Genomic DNA, 16184 nt, shown 5'->3' with positions numbered 1-16184 from the left:
AGAATAAAAGGGTGAGATGGACCACAGAAATTCTGAAACAGAAGATTAAAAGAGTCGTGTCAGGTACTAGGATGTAGAATAGTCCAGCAGTATGAAGAGTATAATACCAACTGGGTGTGGCACTGCACACCTTTATGCCTAATAAATGGCAGAGCCATTATTCAAACCCAGGTAGCAACTCTAAAGCCTTTACTTTTCTAATTGCTAATACTATAATGCAGTGTGTATGTGGGCACACTTGCGTGTATATGTTTAGATGTATATGTGCATAAGAAGACTGGATGGATACACATAATGGTGGATACCATAATTATTCATGAATGGTGTTTTAAGGGCAGTTTTCTTATTTGCCTTTTTTTTCTGTAGTTCACAAAATTTTTATCATTAAAATGAATGGTATCATTAGAAAAATGACATTCCATTTATTTTATTTATAATAATAAAAAATTTGTATTTTACACTGCTGATATAATTTTGTAGGTTTTTTTGGTTTTTTAGGTTTTTTAATAAAATATATTTTGTACCCAAAATGCATTTAAATGATACCTTTACAAGTCTACTAAGTATCTTCCATTTTCAAAATACAGTGGTTAACAGTATGTTCCATAATAAGCTTTATTTTTTAAAATTAATTTTATTTTTACACTTTAGGTGTACAATATAATGACATTTCACCATTGGAAATTTGAGTTTTTGCTACCAACATATAAAAATTGTTTAACCAAGTACCCAAACAATATAATTTGGAAATTCTGTCCTGGTACAGTTTGCTTTTTGTGACATTTTTATTTAGCTTGTTTTGTGAAGATGAAAGTTTACTTTTTTGGTGATTCAGTTATTTATCCCATTCTTTATCACTCTTCTAGGAATGGCAGGAGGAAAATATCGTTCATTTTTAATCCATGTCAAAGCCATGAATGAAAGAGGAACAGAAGAGATTTGTAATGGTGGTGTACGTCCTGTAGTAAGACTTCCATCTCTGAAACACCAGGGTAACAAGGGTTACTCACTGGCTTCACTATTGGCAAAAGTCGCAGCAGGCAAGGTATGAATGACATCATCCTTCGGACCTGGCCCTGCAACAGTGCTACTGTAAACAGTGTGGAGGAAACGTGTCACCCTGTTGGAAGTAGCATGATCCTTTATTAATTATATATATATATATATATATATATATATATATTTTTTTTTTTTTTTTTTTTTTTTTGAGGGGTACCGGAGATCAAACTCGGGACCTTGTGCTTGCAAGGCAGGCGGTGGAACCACTGAGCTAAATCCCCAGCCCCTTTATTGATGTTTTATTTCATACTTGGGTTATATTTTTTCTTTGCAGTAATTTAAAAAGATATAATTAAGAAAATGTTTTGCATTAACTTTAGGCTAATTACCTGTTTTTGGTTTTTTGTTTTTTGAGACAGGTTCTTGGTTTGTAGTTCAGGCTGGCCCTGGGCTCACTGTGTAGCCCAGGCTGGCCTTGAATTTGCAGCAGTCCTCCTGCCTCTGCCTTCCAAGTGCTGTGATTATAGGCCTGTGCCACCATGCCTGGCATTACCTAGCTTTTGTAAAGTATTCTCAGTAGTGAGTAATTATTAGCAGGTATTTTCCTTTGTAATTATTTTTAGACTATAGTACTTATATTCTTGGTTGAGATATTTGTCTTCTGTCCCATTTGCTAGTAATGCAGCATTTAAAAATTTTTTTATTTTGTTATTGTTAACCATTTGAGAGGATGCAGAAAGAGATACATTTATTCATGGCTGATTTTCTATGACTAGTTCTATACAGTGCTGGCTCTTCATATTTGTCTGATCTTGGATTTTCCTGAGCTCTGGAGGTTTTGTTTCTTTATCTTCATTATTCATTAGTCACAGCAGCAGCACTATCAGTAACACCAGTCATCTTATATGTGTATATGTCTCAAGGATTTCTTTGTACTTGTTTGATTTAAACCTCCAAATAAGTGAGATAGGCAGAGCAGGTACTGTTATCTCCATTTTTTATATTGAAAGTGAGTGGACCTTAGAAATTGAAAAGTTTGCCTTTCTCAAATATCTTATAAAGTACTTTAACTGGGATTGGGACTCAGGGCTTTGTTTTTCTAATCTTTAATTATTGGGCCTTTAAAATAATATTTGTTTTTATTTTCCCTGTTATAATTCTGTGGAAATTAGGCATTTACTGAACATGAGCATAAAAGTTATCTTTCTTTTGTTCTATCTATATATATGTATCTATTTATGTGTCTATTTATTTATTTTTTGGTACTGGGGATCGAACTCAGGTTCTTGCGGTTGCAAGGCAGGCAGCAGAACCACCGAGCTAAATCCCCAGCCCTGTGTCAGTTTATTTATTTATTTATTTATTTATTTATTTATTTATTTATTTATTGGGTGTCTATTTATTTTTGAGACAGGGTCTCACTTTTCAGTTCAGGCTGGCCTTGAAATGACTGTGTAGCCCAAGCTGGCCTCGAATTCTCAGCAACCTCCTGCCTCAGCCTCCTGAGTGCTAGGATTGCAGGCATGAGCCACCATGCATGGCTCAAAGCTATCATTTTAATTTGAGGTTTATGTTTTGATAGTCTTAATGCAGTTATTTTTCCTTAATTCTTAATTTTTTAGTTTCATTTTTTATTTCAATAATGTTTTTGTATGTTTAGGAAAAATCATCTAATGTTAAAAATGAAAATGCAGGTGGCACCCGTAAATCTGAAAATCTCCGAGGCTGTGATTTACTTCAAGAGGTCTCAGTCACCATTCGAAGATTTAAGAAAACCTCAGTTTCCAAAGAAAGGTAATTTCATTTCATTCTACTATTATTCTGTTTTATTTTTTGTTTTTGCTGTGCTAGAGATTGAACCCAGTGCCTCATGCATGTTAGCCAGCATTCCACCATGAGCCACATTCCCACTCCTTTAAAAATTTTTTTGTTTGCTTTGAGGCAAGATTCTGCTAAGTTACCCAGGCTGCTCTTGCTTGAGCTTGTAATTCTCCTTCCTTAGTCTCCCAGGTAGCTTGGGCTACAGTCTTGTGCCACTGTGCCCAGCTTCTGTTATTCTTTTATTTTTTGGGGGGGGGGTAATGGGGATCGAATTTGGGACCTTCCACTTTTAAGCTGGCAGCACCACTGAGCTAAATCCCCGGCCCTGTTATTCTTTTTTTTTTCTTTTTTTTGGTACCGGGGATCGAACTTGGGTCCTTGCACTTGCGCAGCAGGCGGTGAAACCACTGAGCTAAATCCCCGGCCTGGCCCTATTATTCTTAGAGTAATAAAAGTGCAGAACATACAAAGAAACACAAAAAATGGAAAATATAACTTTCACCTGAAAATTTTTATTTCCTGACCATCTCTCCTAAGAAATTATAATGTCAGTGAGAGCATAAGGTGTCTTTCTAATTCATTGTTATCCCTGGTATACACATTGTTTTTGTAAACTTCACGTCATTTAAAACTTTCTACAAATAAAGTACTATAGCTATGCCACATTTAAAAGTGTGGTTTTTTTTGGGTGATGCTAGGCATCAAACCCAGCACCTTGTCTATGCTTGGGAACTGTTCTACCACTGAGCCATATCCCCAGCCCTAAAAGGTTTTTTAAAAAAGTAATTATGATATTTATGATTCAGAATGAAACATAAGATCAGTTTGTCCCAGCTTTAGTCTAACTGTTCTGTTTTGATGGGTCATATATCTCTTTTCTTTTTTGTAGAGTGCAGCGATGTGCCATGCTACAGTTTTCAGAATTTCATGAGAAGCTCCTTAATACTCTTTGTAGAAAAGCAGATGATGGCCAAATCACCGAACATGGCCAGAGCCTTGTGTTGGATACTCTCTGTTGGTTGGCTGGAGTACATTCAAATGGACCTGGAAGGTCAATAATTAAGATTTTGCTTACCACTGCTGATTGCTCTTTGAATGTTACAATTCAAAGTTTGAGATGAATCTAAATGTCTGCTATTGTTTTCCAGCTCAAAGGAAGGAAATGAGAGCCTACTTTCAAAAACACGAAAATGTCTTTCAGACATCATCCGTGTTTGCTTCTTCGAAGCAGGACGAAGTATAGCCCATAAATGTGCCCGATTTCTTGCCTTGTGCATTAGGTTCGTGTGTTTGTAATTTGAAAGCATATTTTCTGTGTACCTACATTTTGGTGGTTGATACCTTGTCTGTGCTGTGATTTGGCCTTTTTTAGCAACATGTACAACACAGAAGTTTAAAGCTGAACAGGGTTGGTGAGATGTCAAGAAAGAGTTGTGGCTTTTTAGGACAAAGTACCATGTTAAATAAGTCTTAATAAAAGAAGCCTGTTAGGCTTTTCTGCTTATTAGTAGTGGTTTGGAGAATTCAGTAAGAGGAACTCCTTCCTTCCCTGTCATTCAAAACTCTCTCATTGTCTTTTCTTCACCTGAAGCTGGTCCCTATCCTATAACAGTCCTTCTGTACATTTTTCTAAAGTTGTACATGTCATTTTCTATAAATCCTGAAAATTTAAACTCTCTAGAAAGTAAGAGGTAATGGTCAACGCTGATCTCACTAGTTTCTTGGCCCTTAATAGTAAAGGTAGTGGTTTAATGCATAAGAAAATAGTTACAGGGCCAGGGATTTAGCTCAGTGGTGCCAATGGCTGCCTTGAAAGCACAAGGTCCTAAGTTTAATCCCTGGTACCAAAAAGAAAGTTACAAAGACTTAGTATAATTGGTCCCTACTACCTTGCAGTATGTTTGCAGGGCCTTAAAGCAGATTTTTTTCAGTATGAATACATTTTGAAGAATTTTAATGCCAAGTTTAGGATTTAATTTAAACCATGAATAATGTCTTTACAGCTTTTCTTTCTAAAATTTTTTCAGTAATGGCAAATGTGACCCATGTCAACCAGGATTTGGATCTGTTCTGTTGAAAGCTTTACTTGATAATATGTCCTTTTTACCAGCAGCAGCAACTGGTGGTATGTAAAATTACTTTAATTAAAAATATAGTCTTAGAGTTTATCCTTTTAACTTTTTTTCTCTAAACCGCCCCTCCCCCTTTCCTGTAGCTTACCTGTATTTTTTTAAGGGGTTGATAACTTATGCTTGGATGGGCATGTACTTTCTGATTAATATTTCTAGAAGGTTAGATGGACAGTAAGTATGAACTTTTCTCAATTTATGTATTTTTCTGTACTTCATTAAAATCTTGGAATAATTTGGTTGTTTACTGATTGTGCATCCGATATCTTAGACCAAAATGCCAGAAAGTGCCAGAGAGATGACATAATAAGTAACATGTATGCATGTCCATACATTGTAAGTGATTGGGAAAGTACTATGGCAAACTGAGTTCCATAGAAGGGGCCACCAGTTTATAGCATCTAAAAAATTCTGTAGAGGGACAGGGATTTAGCTCAGTGGTCCCGCCGCCTGCCTCACAAGCACAAGGTCCAGAGTTCGATCCCTGGTACCAAAAAAAAAAAAATGTAGAAAGGTCTGCCAAGAATAAAGCAACCCCTAAGATAGTACATACATGAATTAATGAAGATTTTTATAATTTCTTGCTGTTTTATGCTACTAATGTAAAGGGCTACTGATTTGGACCTTTAAACCTAATGTGTTTTTTTTGTATGTGTGGACATTTCTCACAATTTTATAACTTAATTATCCCATTCAGCAAGTGAAATGAGATTTATATTTCAGTAGGATTTGATCTTTGTGGTAAACCAGAAAAAAATGCTTCTCAAAGTTAGTTGATAAATTAGTATTACCATGATGATTTTATCATTTTAATTTAGATGAAGACACTGTATAGAATGTAGTATAGAATAGCTGAACTCATTTGCTCACTCTAACTATGTGTGATGGTTAAAAGAGTTTCTTTTCTTTTGTTTTTTGGTACCAGGGATCAAACTCAGGACCTTGTGCTTGCGAGGCAGGCGGCAGAACCACAGAGCTAAATCCCTGGCCCATATAAAATAATCTTAAAATACACAATGGTCATCTTTTTGTTTGTTTTTTGGTACCGGGGATCGAACTCGGGTCCTTGCGCTTGGGAGGTAGGCAGCGGAACCATTGAGCTAAATCCCTGGCCCACAATGGTCATCTTTTAAGCTATCTTGCCCTTGTGTCTGACTGGCAATCTAAAATAACTATATTTAATTCAATTGCTAAGGTATGCTATTCAGCAAGGATAGGTTTGAGAAACTGTAGTCTTCACTTCCTCAGTTATTTGAAAATGTCCTTCACAGTCATCTTACATTGTAATAATCCTAAATGCCTAGGTTTACTTGATACACTTCTCAAGTATATTTGAAATTCTTAGTGTAGGACTATGCGTCAAGATGTGGTCCACAGTGGCCGTGTGCTTTTTTTTTGATCCCTCCAAGGAGTTGGTCTTTCCTTGTAATTTGCCCTTAAAGATTTTCTTTCTATAAAAAGGTATTATGTTTGTAGCAAAAGGAATTTTATTAGTAAATATGTAACCTGAAGTTCTCTGTGTTAGAGAAAAAAGAGGAAAAGGAAACATTTTGTTGTCTTTTTTTTTTCAGGTTCTGTTTATTGGTATTTTGTCCTACTGAATTATGTTAAAGATGAAGATTTGGCAGGGTGCAGTACAGCTTGTGCATCTTTGCTTACTGCAGTGTCCAGACAGCTACAGGACAGGTTGACGCCATTGGAGGCTTTACTTCAAACAAGGTACAATATTTTAATGTATGTAATGATAAACAGTGGGCCTTTCTGGGTATAAAACCACCTTTGTACAGAACTGTTACTTAATATATATACTTAACATACAATTTTTCTTGCAAAACTATGTTCAGTTTTTTTCAAAATGATATTAGCCTAAGGTTTTCTTTTCTTTTTTTTGTATATCCTTTTATTGGTACATTTTAGGTGTACAATATAATGACATTCATCATTAGAGATATGCACCTTTACATAATCTCTCTTGGTTCTTATTTTTTTCCCCCTTCCCCTGCTCTCCCTTCAACCCCTCCATCCCTCCCTATTTACAAAGACTTTTTTCCATTTTTTCATTTTCTCATATTAATTCCATTCCCTTCTTTCCTGTCCCGTACCCCTCCTACTTCCCCGTCCCCTTTGCCCCTTTTCTTCCTATTTCACATTATCTGTTATACCTTTTAGTCCTTAGTTACACTTTCAGTTTCTCACACTAGAGAAACTATTCGGTATTTACACGTCTGTATCCTGTTTATTTCACTTAAGAGTTTCGCCTCAGTGTGCATCCATTTAGCAATAAATGTCTCTAATTTCTTGTTTTTGATGGCTGAGTAGTACTCCATTTTATAAAAAACCCACATTTTCTTGATCCAGTCTCCAGGTGATGGGGATTTGGGCTGTTTCCAAGTTTTAGCCGTTACAAACTGTACTGCTATGAACATGGGCCCACATATATCACTGTGGTATGATTCTTTTAATTCTTTGGGGAAGATCCCCAGCAGGGAAATAGCTGGGTCAAATGGGACTTCCAGTCCTAGTTCTTTGAGGTATCTCCATAGTGATTTCCACAGTGGTGCACCAGTCTGCATTCCCACCAGCACTGGAGCAGCGTTCCTCTTTCCCCACAGCCCCGCTAGCATTTGTTGTTGGCTGATTTCATGAAAGCAGCCATTCTTTCTGGAGTGAAGTGGAATCTCAGTGTTGTTTTCCTTTGCATCTCTTGAATGACCAGTGATGTTGAACATATTTTCATGCGTTTATTTGCCATGTCTACTTCTTGGTACCAGGGACTGAACTTGGGTCCTTGTGCTTGTGCAGCAGGTGGTGAAACTACTGAGCTAAATCCCTGGCTTGCCATGTCTACTTCTTTGTGTGAGAAATGTCTGTTCATTTCAGATGCTCATTTTTGGATTGGGTCTTTAAATTTGGGAGGTCTGATTTTTTAAGTTCTTTATAGATTTGAGATGGTAGACCTTTGTCTGAAGGACCACTGGTGAAAATTTTTTCCCACATTGTGGGTTGTCTCTTCACATTGCTGGTGGTTTCTCTTGCTGTGCAGAAGCTTTTTAGTAAAAATAGATCCCACTTGTTGATTGTTTGTGCCAGTTCACAGGCAACTGTGGTTTTGTTCATAAAGTCTTTTCCTACCCCAATGTCTTCAAGAGTTCTACCTAACCTCTGTTCCAGCTGGTTCAGCGTTTCTGTTTTTATATTTAGATCTTTAGTCCATTTCGATTTTAGTTTAGTGCATGGTGAAAGATATAAGTCTAGTTTTAATCTTTGGCAAGGTGAAACCCAGTTTTTCCAGCACCATTTATCAAAGAGGCTATCTTTCCTCCTTTGTCAAAGATGAGGTGGCTGAGTGTGTCTGGAGTTGTTTCTGCATCTTCTAATCTGTTCCACTGGTCTTTGGGTCTGTTTGTTTGCCAGTACCATGCTGTTTTTATCACAGTAGCTTTGTAGTATAGTTTCAAGTTGGGGGTCGTAATATCTCCTGCCATGTCTCTGTTACCTAGAATTGCATTTGCTATTCTGGGTCTCTTCTTGTTCCAAATGAATTTTTGGATTGTTTTCTCAAGGTCTGTGAAGTATGCTGCTGGGATTTCAATTGGGATTGCATTGAATCAGTATAGCAGTTTTGGAAGTATGGCCGTTTTCACTGTGTTGATACTTCCTACCCAGGAGCAGGGGATGTCTTTCCATTTTCTGATATCCCCTTCAATATCTTTTTTCAAAGTGCTATAGTTTTCAGAGAAGAGGTCATTGATTTCTTTTGTTAGGATGATTCCTAGGTATTTCAGTTTTTTTGATGCTGTAGCCTAAGGTTTTCTGTCCCCCAGTTTGTCTCAAATTATTCCTTTTAACTGTGGGAGAAGTCCTACAGGTGGATTAGGGTACTACTGACACTTAATTAATACTTAAAAACGCAATGCCTTGTAAATGAAAGAAGCATCAAATGTGATTGGATTCTCTATTTTTGCAACTTAACAGGTGTAATTATATAAATGGCTTTTTATCTTTACCTAGTATTCTTCTGTCTGTTGGTTATGTTTCCAAAACCTCAAGGTAATGAAGTAAGAAATGTCAAGATTTGAATTGGATTTGAATCCGTGCTGAATCAGCTTTTGAAATAAGATACTGATTTAATTACAGCAATGAGTTTTCTAACCATTTTAGATTACAAATCTTGATGCTGCTGAAATTTTCCTCAAAACGTTTGTACTTTGCACTGTCATTGTTGTGGTTGAAGGGGTGGGAAGAGTACCTGATAAGTCTCTCTTCTATGCCTCAGACTGCAGATGACAGTCTGATTGCATTAGCTGCGAGCTTGTCAGAGTCATACTTGTAGAGTCTTTGGATACTGTCTTTGGAGTATAGATTCACATTCACTGAATTTAATAAATTACTTAAATGTGGTTACTATCTGCCTCTGCCACCTTAGTCAAACTCCTTTTAAGATCACTTTATTAATTAAATGAGTTGATAGTAAAATTGTTCATACATTATTTTATTTTTCAGATATGGATTATATAGCTCACCATTTGATCCAGTCCTTTTTGATTTGGAGATGAGTGGCTCTTCTTGTAAAAATGTGTACAACAGCAACATTGGTGTCCAATCAGATGAAATTGATTTATCAGATGTCCTTTCAGGTAGTGACTTGTTTTATTAAAGAAATTTCTAATTGTTAATAACCTGAGTTTAGGCGAGTAGATACAACACTAAAATTCTTCGGAACTTAACATTTGTAAAGCATTTAAGTGTTTCCCTTAATTCCTTAGTTTCTCCCTCCCGCTCTGAAAAATGAACAGGTTGAATAGCCCTAATCTGAAAATTCAAAATCTGACATGCTCTTTGATTTCAGAGCATGTTTGACTTCCATATTAGTTCTACTCAAGCTCTAAGTCTATGCAAATATTCTAAAATCCAAAAAATGCCAAGATTAGGAACACTTGTGTTCCCAAGCATTTTGTTTTGTTTTGTCTTGTTTTGTTTTGTTTTGTTTTGAGATGGAGCCTCACTCTGTAGTTCAGGCTGGCATTTAACTCACTGTGTAGCCTGGGCTGGCCTTGAACTCAAGGCAGTCCTCCTGCCTCAGCCTCTCAAGTGCTGAGATTACAGGCATGTGCCACCATGCCCGGCCTGAGCATTTTGGATAAGTGATAGTCATCCTGTATATTAATGTTATCTTTGAAAGGATTATGAATTTGTTTGCTTTCATTATGTGTCAATACAATTTTAATGTTCAGTAGACTGTTTAAATTTGATTTCTGTGCTGCATCCTTTTAAATTGTTTGCTATACCTTTGCTCTCTATAAAGTGAAAGTACATGTTATTTCAAAAATATAAAACTGATACATACTTTAATAAGTAAAAATGCAGAAAGTAAAACAATTTTTAGTGTTTGCTATTACTCACCTAAGGTAAGGTTTGTATACATTACATATGTCTTGTATATTCCTGAAGAATCTGCTTTTAGGTTTGTATATATAACTATGGTGTATATTTTTCATGTGCTTGAATTTGGTGTTTATCTTCATTATCAAAAGTAATGGCCATTTAAAATTTTCTTCCCATGTAATTGAACTTGTTGCAAGTGTTGGTAGTAAACTAAAACATTAGAAAATGTATTTGTTAATGAATTAAAAATAATTTCCACAGTAAATATAAGTAAATTTGAGGAGTTAATCTTACTTTACATATTCTAAATTATGAACTGTACAAAAAGTAAAATAGGTTAAACATAGAAATAAAAATAAAATGTGGAATACCACAACGCCACATTTTATACCCACTCATTGTTGCCTAGATGTTTACTAGATTTTTAGCTGTTTAGTCTTGTTTGCTATACATACTCATTAACACTTCTAGTGGAAGAGATCATCCTACACATACTGGTCTGTCACTTTCTTTCTTTCTTTTTTTTTTGATACTGGGGATCAAACTCTGGACCTTCCACTCACAAGGCAGCCGCCGGAACCACTGAGCTAAATCCCCGGCCCTGTTACTTTCTTTTTAGTGACTGACATTGCCTGAGGTGTATATGTTATTACTTCTGTGTGATGACTTAGCCTTTCACGACCTTATTTCTATAACACCAACTCTTATTCTCATTCTCTATCCAAGTGACACATCACCTAGGTCAATGCAATTTGACTGGAACTTGGAGGATAGATAGGCTTGAGCTAGTGATATAGGTTCCTTCAGAGTACCAAAGGACAGAAAGAGATCCCTTTTAGTGACAGTATGAGGCGAAAACAATAAAGTTGAGCCCATGCTTTCTGGCCTTCTGGTTTGGAAGACCACTCATATTCAGTAAAGAACACTGAAGAAGGAGGAGAAATAGAAATCATGTCTCCATATGAATTTCTTCTTCATCATTATTAGTCCCACTGCATTTCTTCCCAAGTAAAGACATGAGCTACACAAGATGGGTTATTCTTTCAAGATACCTGTCTTACTTATGCCCCACATTGAGGCTATTACCCCATCCTACCTATTTTGCACCCATGTGTATTGAAATTCTGCTCCCTGTCTTTATAACAATTACTTGATTACAGTTCCTGCTATAGTTATCTTGAACCTAGAGTGCAGTAATAGCTTTTGAATTCATCTTCCTGTATCTGTTCTTGCTTCACTTCATTACCTTCTCCACATTGCAGTAAGTACAGTCTTTTCTGAATGTAAGCTCAATCACTCAGGCTCTCTCCTAAAAATGCTTTTCATGGCTTTGCATTTCTGTGAAGTTTAGGGTCTCTAATATAGCATATAAAAACCCTGTAAAATTAGATTCTTCTACTACATGAATTTTTGCCATTGTTTTATCTCCTTTCTGTGGCATAGTGATTCTCAGAATATTGCCCTCAGTGCCCCGTAACCCTTTAAGGAGACCTAAAATATGAGAGCTATTTTCATAATACTACACTGTTATTAACCATTTTCACTATATTAACATTTGTACTATTTGTGCAAAACATGTTTTTCACCATGTATTTGACTTCTATTTTTTTTTTTTTTGTACCAGGGATTGAACTCAGGACCTTGCGCTTGCGAGGCAGGTGACGGAACCACTGAGCTAAATCCCCAGCTTCACCATGTATTTGAAATAAAAAATTTTAGTTTCATTTATGAATGTCCTTAGTGAAGCAGTAAAACTTAAAAATTTTGAGTCCATTATTATACATCTTTCAAACACTCTATGATCAAATGGGAAATATACTCTGAGCACTTTTATATGCTGAAATCATATGGTGGTTTCAGGGAAGTACATTTTTGTAATTGTTTGAGTTACAGTCTGAACTGATGAAATTTTTTTTTTGTTTTTCTTTTGGGTACCAGGGATCTAACTTGGGTCCTTGCGCTTGCACAGCAGGTGGCGAAACCACTGAGCTAAATCCCTGGCCCTAATGGAATGTTTTATGGAACACCATTTTTATTTGCAAATTGGGTGATAGGCAAACTATGCTCATTCATACTTGGTTATTGGACAGTTGTTTTCTCAAAAGTGAATGACTATAACCTGTTCACTTTGGGAGAAGTTAATAGTACTTGTTGCCAGTGTTAAAAGTAGAGCCTTTGAAGCAAAAATTAGAATTTTGGAAATCTTGCATCCTCTACAGGATCTTGATAGTTTCCCAATACATAATGCCTTTCATGATATGATACATTATAGTGAGCTTTATTTTCTGATAATCCTGTAATGGCATCTGTACATTTGAAAGATTTGTATAGAGGAATAACTGATATTTCCTGGATGGATCTATGCATGATATATGTCACCGTCCTACATGGGTGCAGAGTTCCTTAAAAGTACAAGGTCCAGCAGTTCATCTTTCTCCCCCCCCCCCCCCCATGTAGCCCAGGCTGGCCTCAAACTCAAGGTTATTGTCCTCATTCAGCCTCCCCACTGCTGGGATTAGAGGTGTGTGGCAACCATGCCTGGCATACCAGTTAATCTTAACAGTTTTGGAAGCTCAGAGATAACACTTCAGATAACATGACTAATATTTAAGGAGTTGTGCCGCTTGTCAACTCTTTGAATATGTAAAGCTGTAATATTCCTTTTTCAAATACGTATTTCTTAAGAGTTTCTTCACATACTCCTATCCAAACATATACCCCAGCACATTGAATGTACAGGCAGATAAGATAGTCATTCCATCTATTCTCCAATGAGCCAATATTTTATTCGTTTCTTTTATTTATTTATTTTTGGTACCAGGGATTGAACTTGGGACCTTGAGCTTGCGAGGCAGCCGCTGCAGGTACCATTGAGCTAAATCCCCGGCCCTATAAGCCAATATTTTAAATAAGTTGGGAAATACATAAAATATTGTGATTCTTCTCACTACATTTACTTTTTTTTTTTTGGTACCGGGGATTGAACTTGGGTCCTTGCACTTGTACAGCAGCCGGCGGAACCTCTGAGCTAAATCCCTGACCCTACATTTTTAAATTTTAAGCATATAAGTGGTTCTCAGCCACCTTCACATCCCCACTCCCACCCCTGTACAGGCAATGGAATCCAGGGCCTTCTTGAGTTATATCCCGAGTGTTTTACTGTTAAAAAAGTTTTTAATTTTTTATTTTGAGACAAGGTCCTTGATCTTGCAATCCTCTTGCCTCAGCCTCCCAGAATGTTGGGATTACAGACATGCACCACTATTATCTATTTAGAAAATAGTACTTTTTCATCGAAATGTACTCTTGTAACATCTGATAGATTTTTATTTATTATTTTATTTTATCTTTTTGGTACCGGGATCGAACTCAGATCCTTGCGCTTGCAGGGCAGGTGGCAGAACCACTGAGCTAAATCCCCAGCCCCACATTTTTATTTTTAAATGAATTATATTAATAACTTTGTCATAATTTCTGCAGTACATATCAGTGTATATGCAACCAATGTAAGTAAAAGTGCTTTAGAGTATGTGTGTGTATTAAATGTTTTAAATGTAATAATTTTAGGATTGAGAACTGTTCTTTTAGCCATATTGTTCTTATTGTTTTTATGTGTGCTTTGTGCCTTCCTATTGTAGAGATTTACACTCATGTTTTTCTGCCTGTTTTCTCTTACCCCTTGGGCACTGATGGCAAACCTTTCAGAGCTTTCAACTATAATGAACCGTCCACTGTGGCACATATGCCATAGGTTCGCCACCACTGCCCTAAGGAATAAATACATAGCAATCTCTTATTCTTCTAATGAGTCTCATCATTTTATCAGGGAAATATTTTCTTACCTTGTGCCTCAGAGTTGAGCTCTCCTTGATATACTAGTCCTTTAAAATTTTTTCTTAAATGAAACATTACACTTCATAGTTAAGTATGCAACGAACATGTTGTTGCATGTGTTGAATTTACGTGTCAGGCCCTGTCTTGGGCACCAATTCAACATTGGAGAACAAGGTTATGACAGTTTGGTCTGGCATTTAGTAATCCTTCAAATGTTGATGCCCATTTGTATATCTTCCTGATCATTTCATCTCCAGATTCTGTTTTACTTTGCCTTTTAAAGAAGTCTTCAAGTAGTGCTTACTCTAGAAAATTTGAAAAGTAGTGAATTTAATATATAGTGAAATATATTGTCACTGTGATTTCTTTTGTGTTTGTTCCAGTTTCCTTGCTGTGGTTCAAATTTTCTTTAGTTGTGACCATTTTTTAAAACTGTTTTTGCTAACTTGAAGTATTTTTTGGAATAGAAAGTATAGTGTTTCAGGATAAATCTTGTTAATGTTTGCATATTTCTTTAGTCTTTTTTTCACTGCTTTATATTTATAGAGTTGATAGCTCGTCATATATTCTGATATTATGCTTACTTAATAGATTGTATAATAGATAATTTCAGGAGGGGTTTTTTCATGTATTTGAAATTAAATTGTTGCTGAATACAAGTTTCAGTGTTCATTGAAAACTGGTTCCTCATGTTTTTTATTACTGTGTGTGGCTGCTAGATTGCTTTTATGCAACTGGGCTTTTGTAGCAATGGAGCTGGTATCTACTTTTGTGAGATTTCTCAATGCCACATTCATTGTTGAAGTACTGTGTCAGATTCGTCCATATATGTTCTTGTTAAACATGGAGTAGTAGCTATAACTTTCAGTGACTTGCTTTTTGAAGAATATCTTCTCTTATTGTAAGAATTCTCTTTTTCTGTTGTAGGAAATGGAAAGGTCAGTAGTTGCACAGCTGCTGAGGGTAGTTTCACATCCCTCACTGGACTCCTAGAAGTTGAACCACTGCACTTTACTTGTGTGTCAACTAGTGATGGAACCAGAATAGAAAGGGATGATGCAAGTACGTTTACTGGTATATACCCTTCTTTTACTATATACTTTATGCAGTACTAAACAAAAGTGATATGTAAGTATTTAAATATGTTTTTAACATGTGTGGTTCTCATTGCTGTCATGTGGAAATGTATGGGGGGGACATTTTTGGGATATAGCATAGTTTCATATTCTTAGTGAATTCATAGGTACATACTCTTCTATCAAGTTCCCCCAGCTCTGTGTGAATCCTTTTGTTTATATGTGTGTGCATTTTTAGAAACTTTTTAATTTGAAAAATATCAGCTATAATGGAAATAGAAGGAGGAGTTAAACTCAAATGTTTCCATTACTGAACTTTAATAATCATCACATGATGGGTAGTCTTTTTTTGTGTATACACTTAAATATAAATATACAGTACTGTATATTTAGTCTTTGAGAAGCTTGGGATGAGTAAACAAAATACTGTTTTTCAGACTAATAATTCAAAGTAACTTTGCAGATCTGAAATCCTATTTGATTGTCTTAAATATGTATGAGGTAAAATTGGTGTTTAATAAGTGCCTTCACTTAAAAATTAAGTTTCTGGCTATTAATGGAAACGTTTATTATTTTGCTTCTTTGTTCTTGAATTTTAGCATCAATGTTTATTTACAGTGAGTTTTATTGTGGCACACATAATTGAAGTTTATAAAACTAAGAGTTTCTGTATATGGTTTTATATCTTTTACTGTTACTAAGGGATTTATATATTGTCTTAAACTGATTTTGCTGGTGATAATTTTGTAAGTGGGTATCTTTATTTTCTTCAACAGTTTAACAAAAAGTAAAAGCAATTTCTAGGAGAAGCCATGGAAAACTTAATCTTACACTTGGCTCCAGAATGATAAATGATTTTACAAAGAATTTATCAGCTTTTAATTTTAGTGCCCCCCTTTTTTAGAATTGTATTCTATCTTAATTGTGGAAGTATTCACTA

General features: G+C 35.8%; 1 protein-coding gene across 14 annotated transcripts in view; it reads left to right on the top strand.

The window, feature by feature from the left end:
* Positions 1-16184, top strand: part of Birc6 (baculoviral IAP repeat containing 6) — a 243878-nt gene that overhangs the window by 81151 nt on the left and 146543 nt on the right. For 10 of the 14 annotated variants that reach the window (XR_015453010.1, XM_087216155.1, XM_087216151.1 and 7 more), the window contains 8 exons: positions 867-1045; positions 2660-2793; positions 3710-3871; positions 3969-4100; positions 4848-4945; positions 6521-6668; positions 9453-9586; positions 15096-15242. Coding sequence is in view for 13 of the 14 variants with exons in the window: in XM_087216155.1 (XP_087072281.1) it covers positions 867-1045; positions 2660-2793; positions 3710-3871; positions 3969-4100; positions 4848-4945; positions 6521-6668; positions 9453-9586; positions 15096-15242 (1134 nt within the window). In the remaining variant the exon portion in view is untranslated. The remainder of the gene's footprint in view (positions 1-866; positions 1046-2659; positions 2794-3709; positions 3872-3968; positions 4101-4847; positions 4946-6520; positions 6669-9452; positions 9587-15095; positions 15243-16184) is intronic. The other 4 variants (XM_087216157.1, XM_087216152.1, XM_087216154.1 and 1 more) reach the window with 1 other exon arrangement.

The sequence above is a fragment of the Heterocephalus glaber genome, unplaced genomic scaffold (assembly GCF_053883595.1).
Source record: "Heterocephalus glaber isolate CG9 unplaced genomic scaffold, H.glaber_assembly_v1.0 deba00001457, whole genome shotgun sequence".
NCBI lineage: Eukaryota > Metazoa > Chordata > Mammalia > Rodentia > Bathyergidae > Heterocephalus > Heterocephalus glaber.
This window is presented reverse-complemented; position numbering and strand designations above follow the sequence as displayed.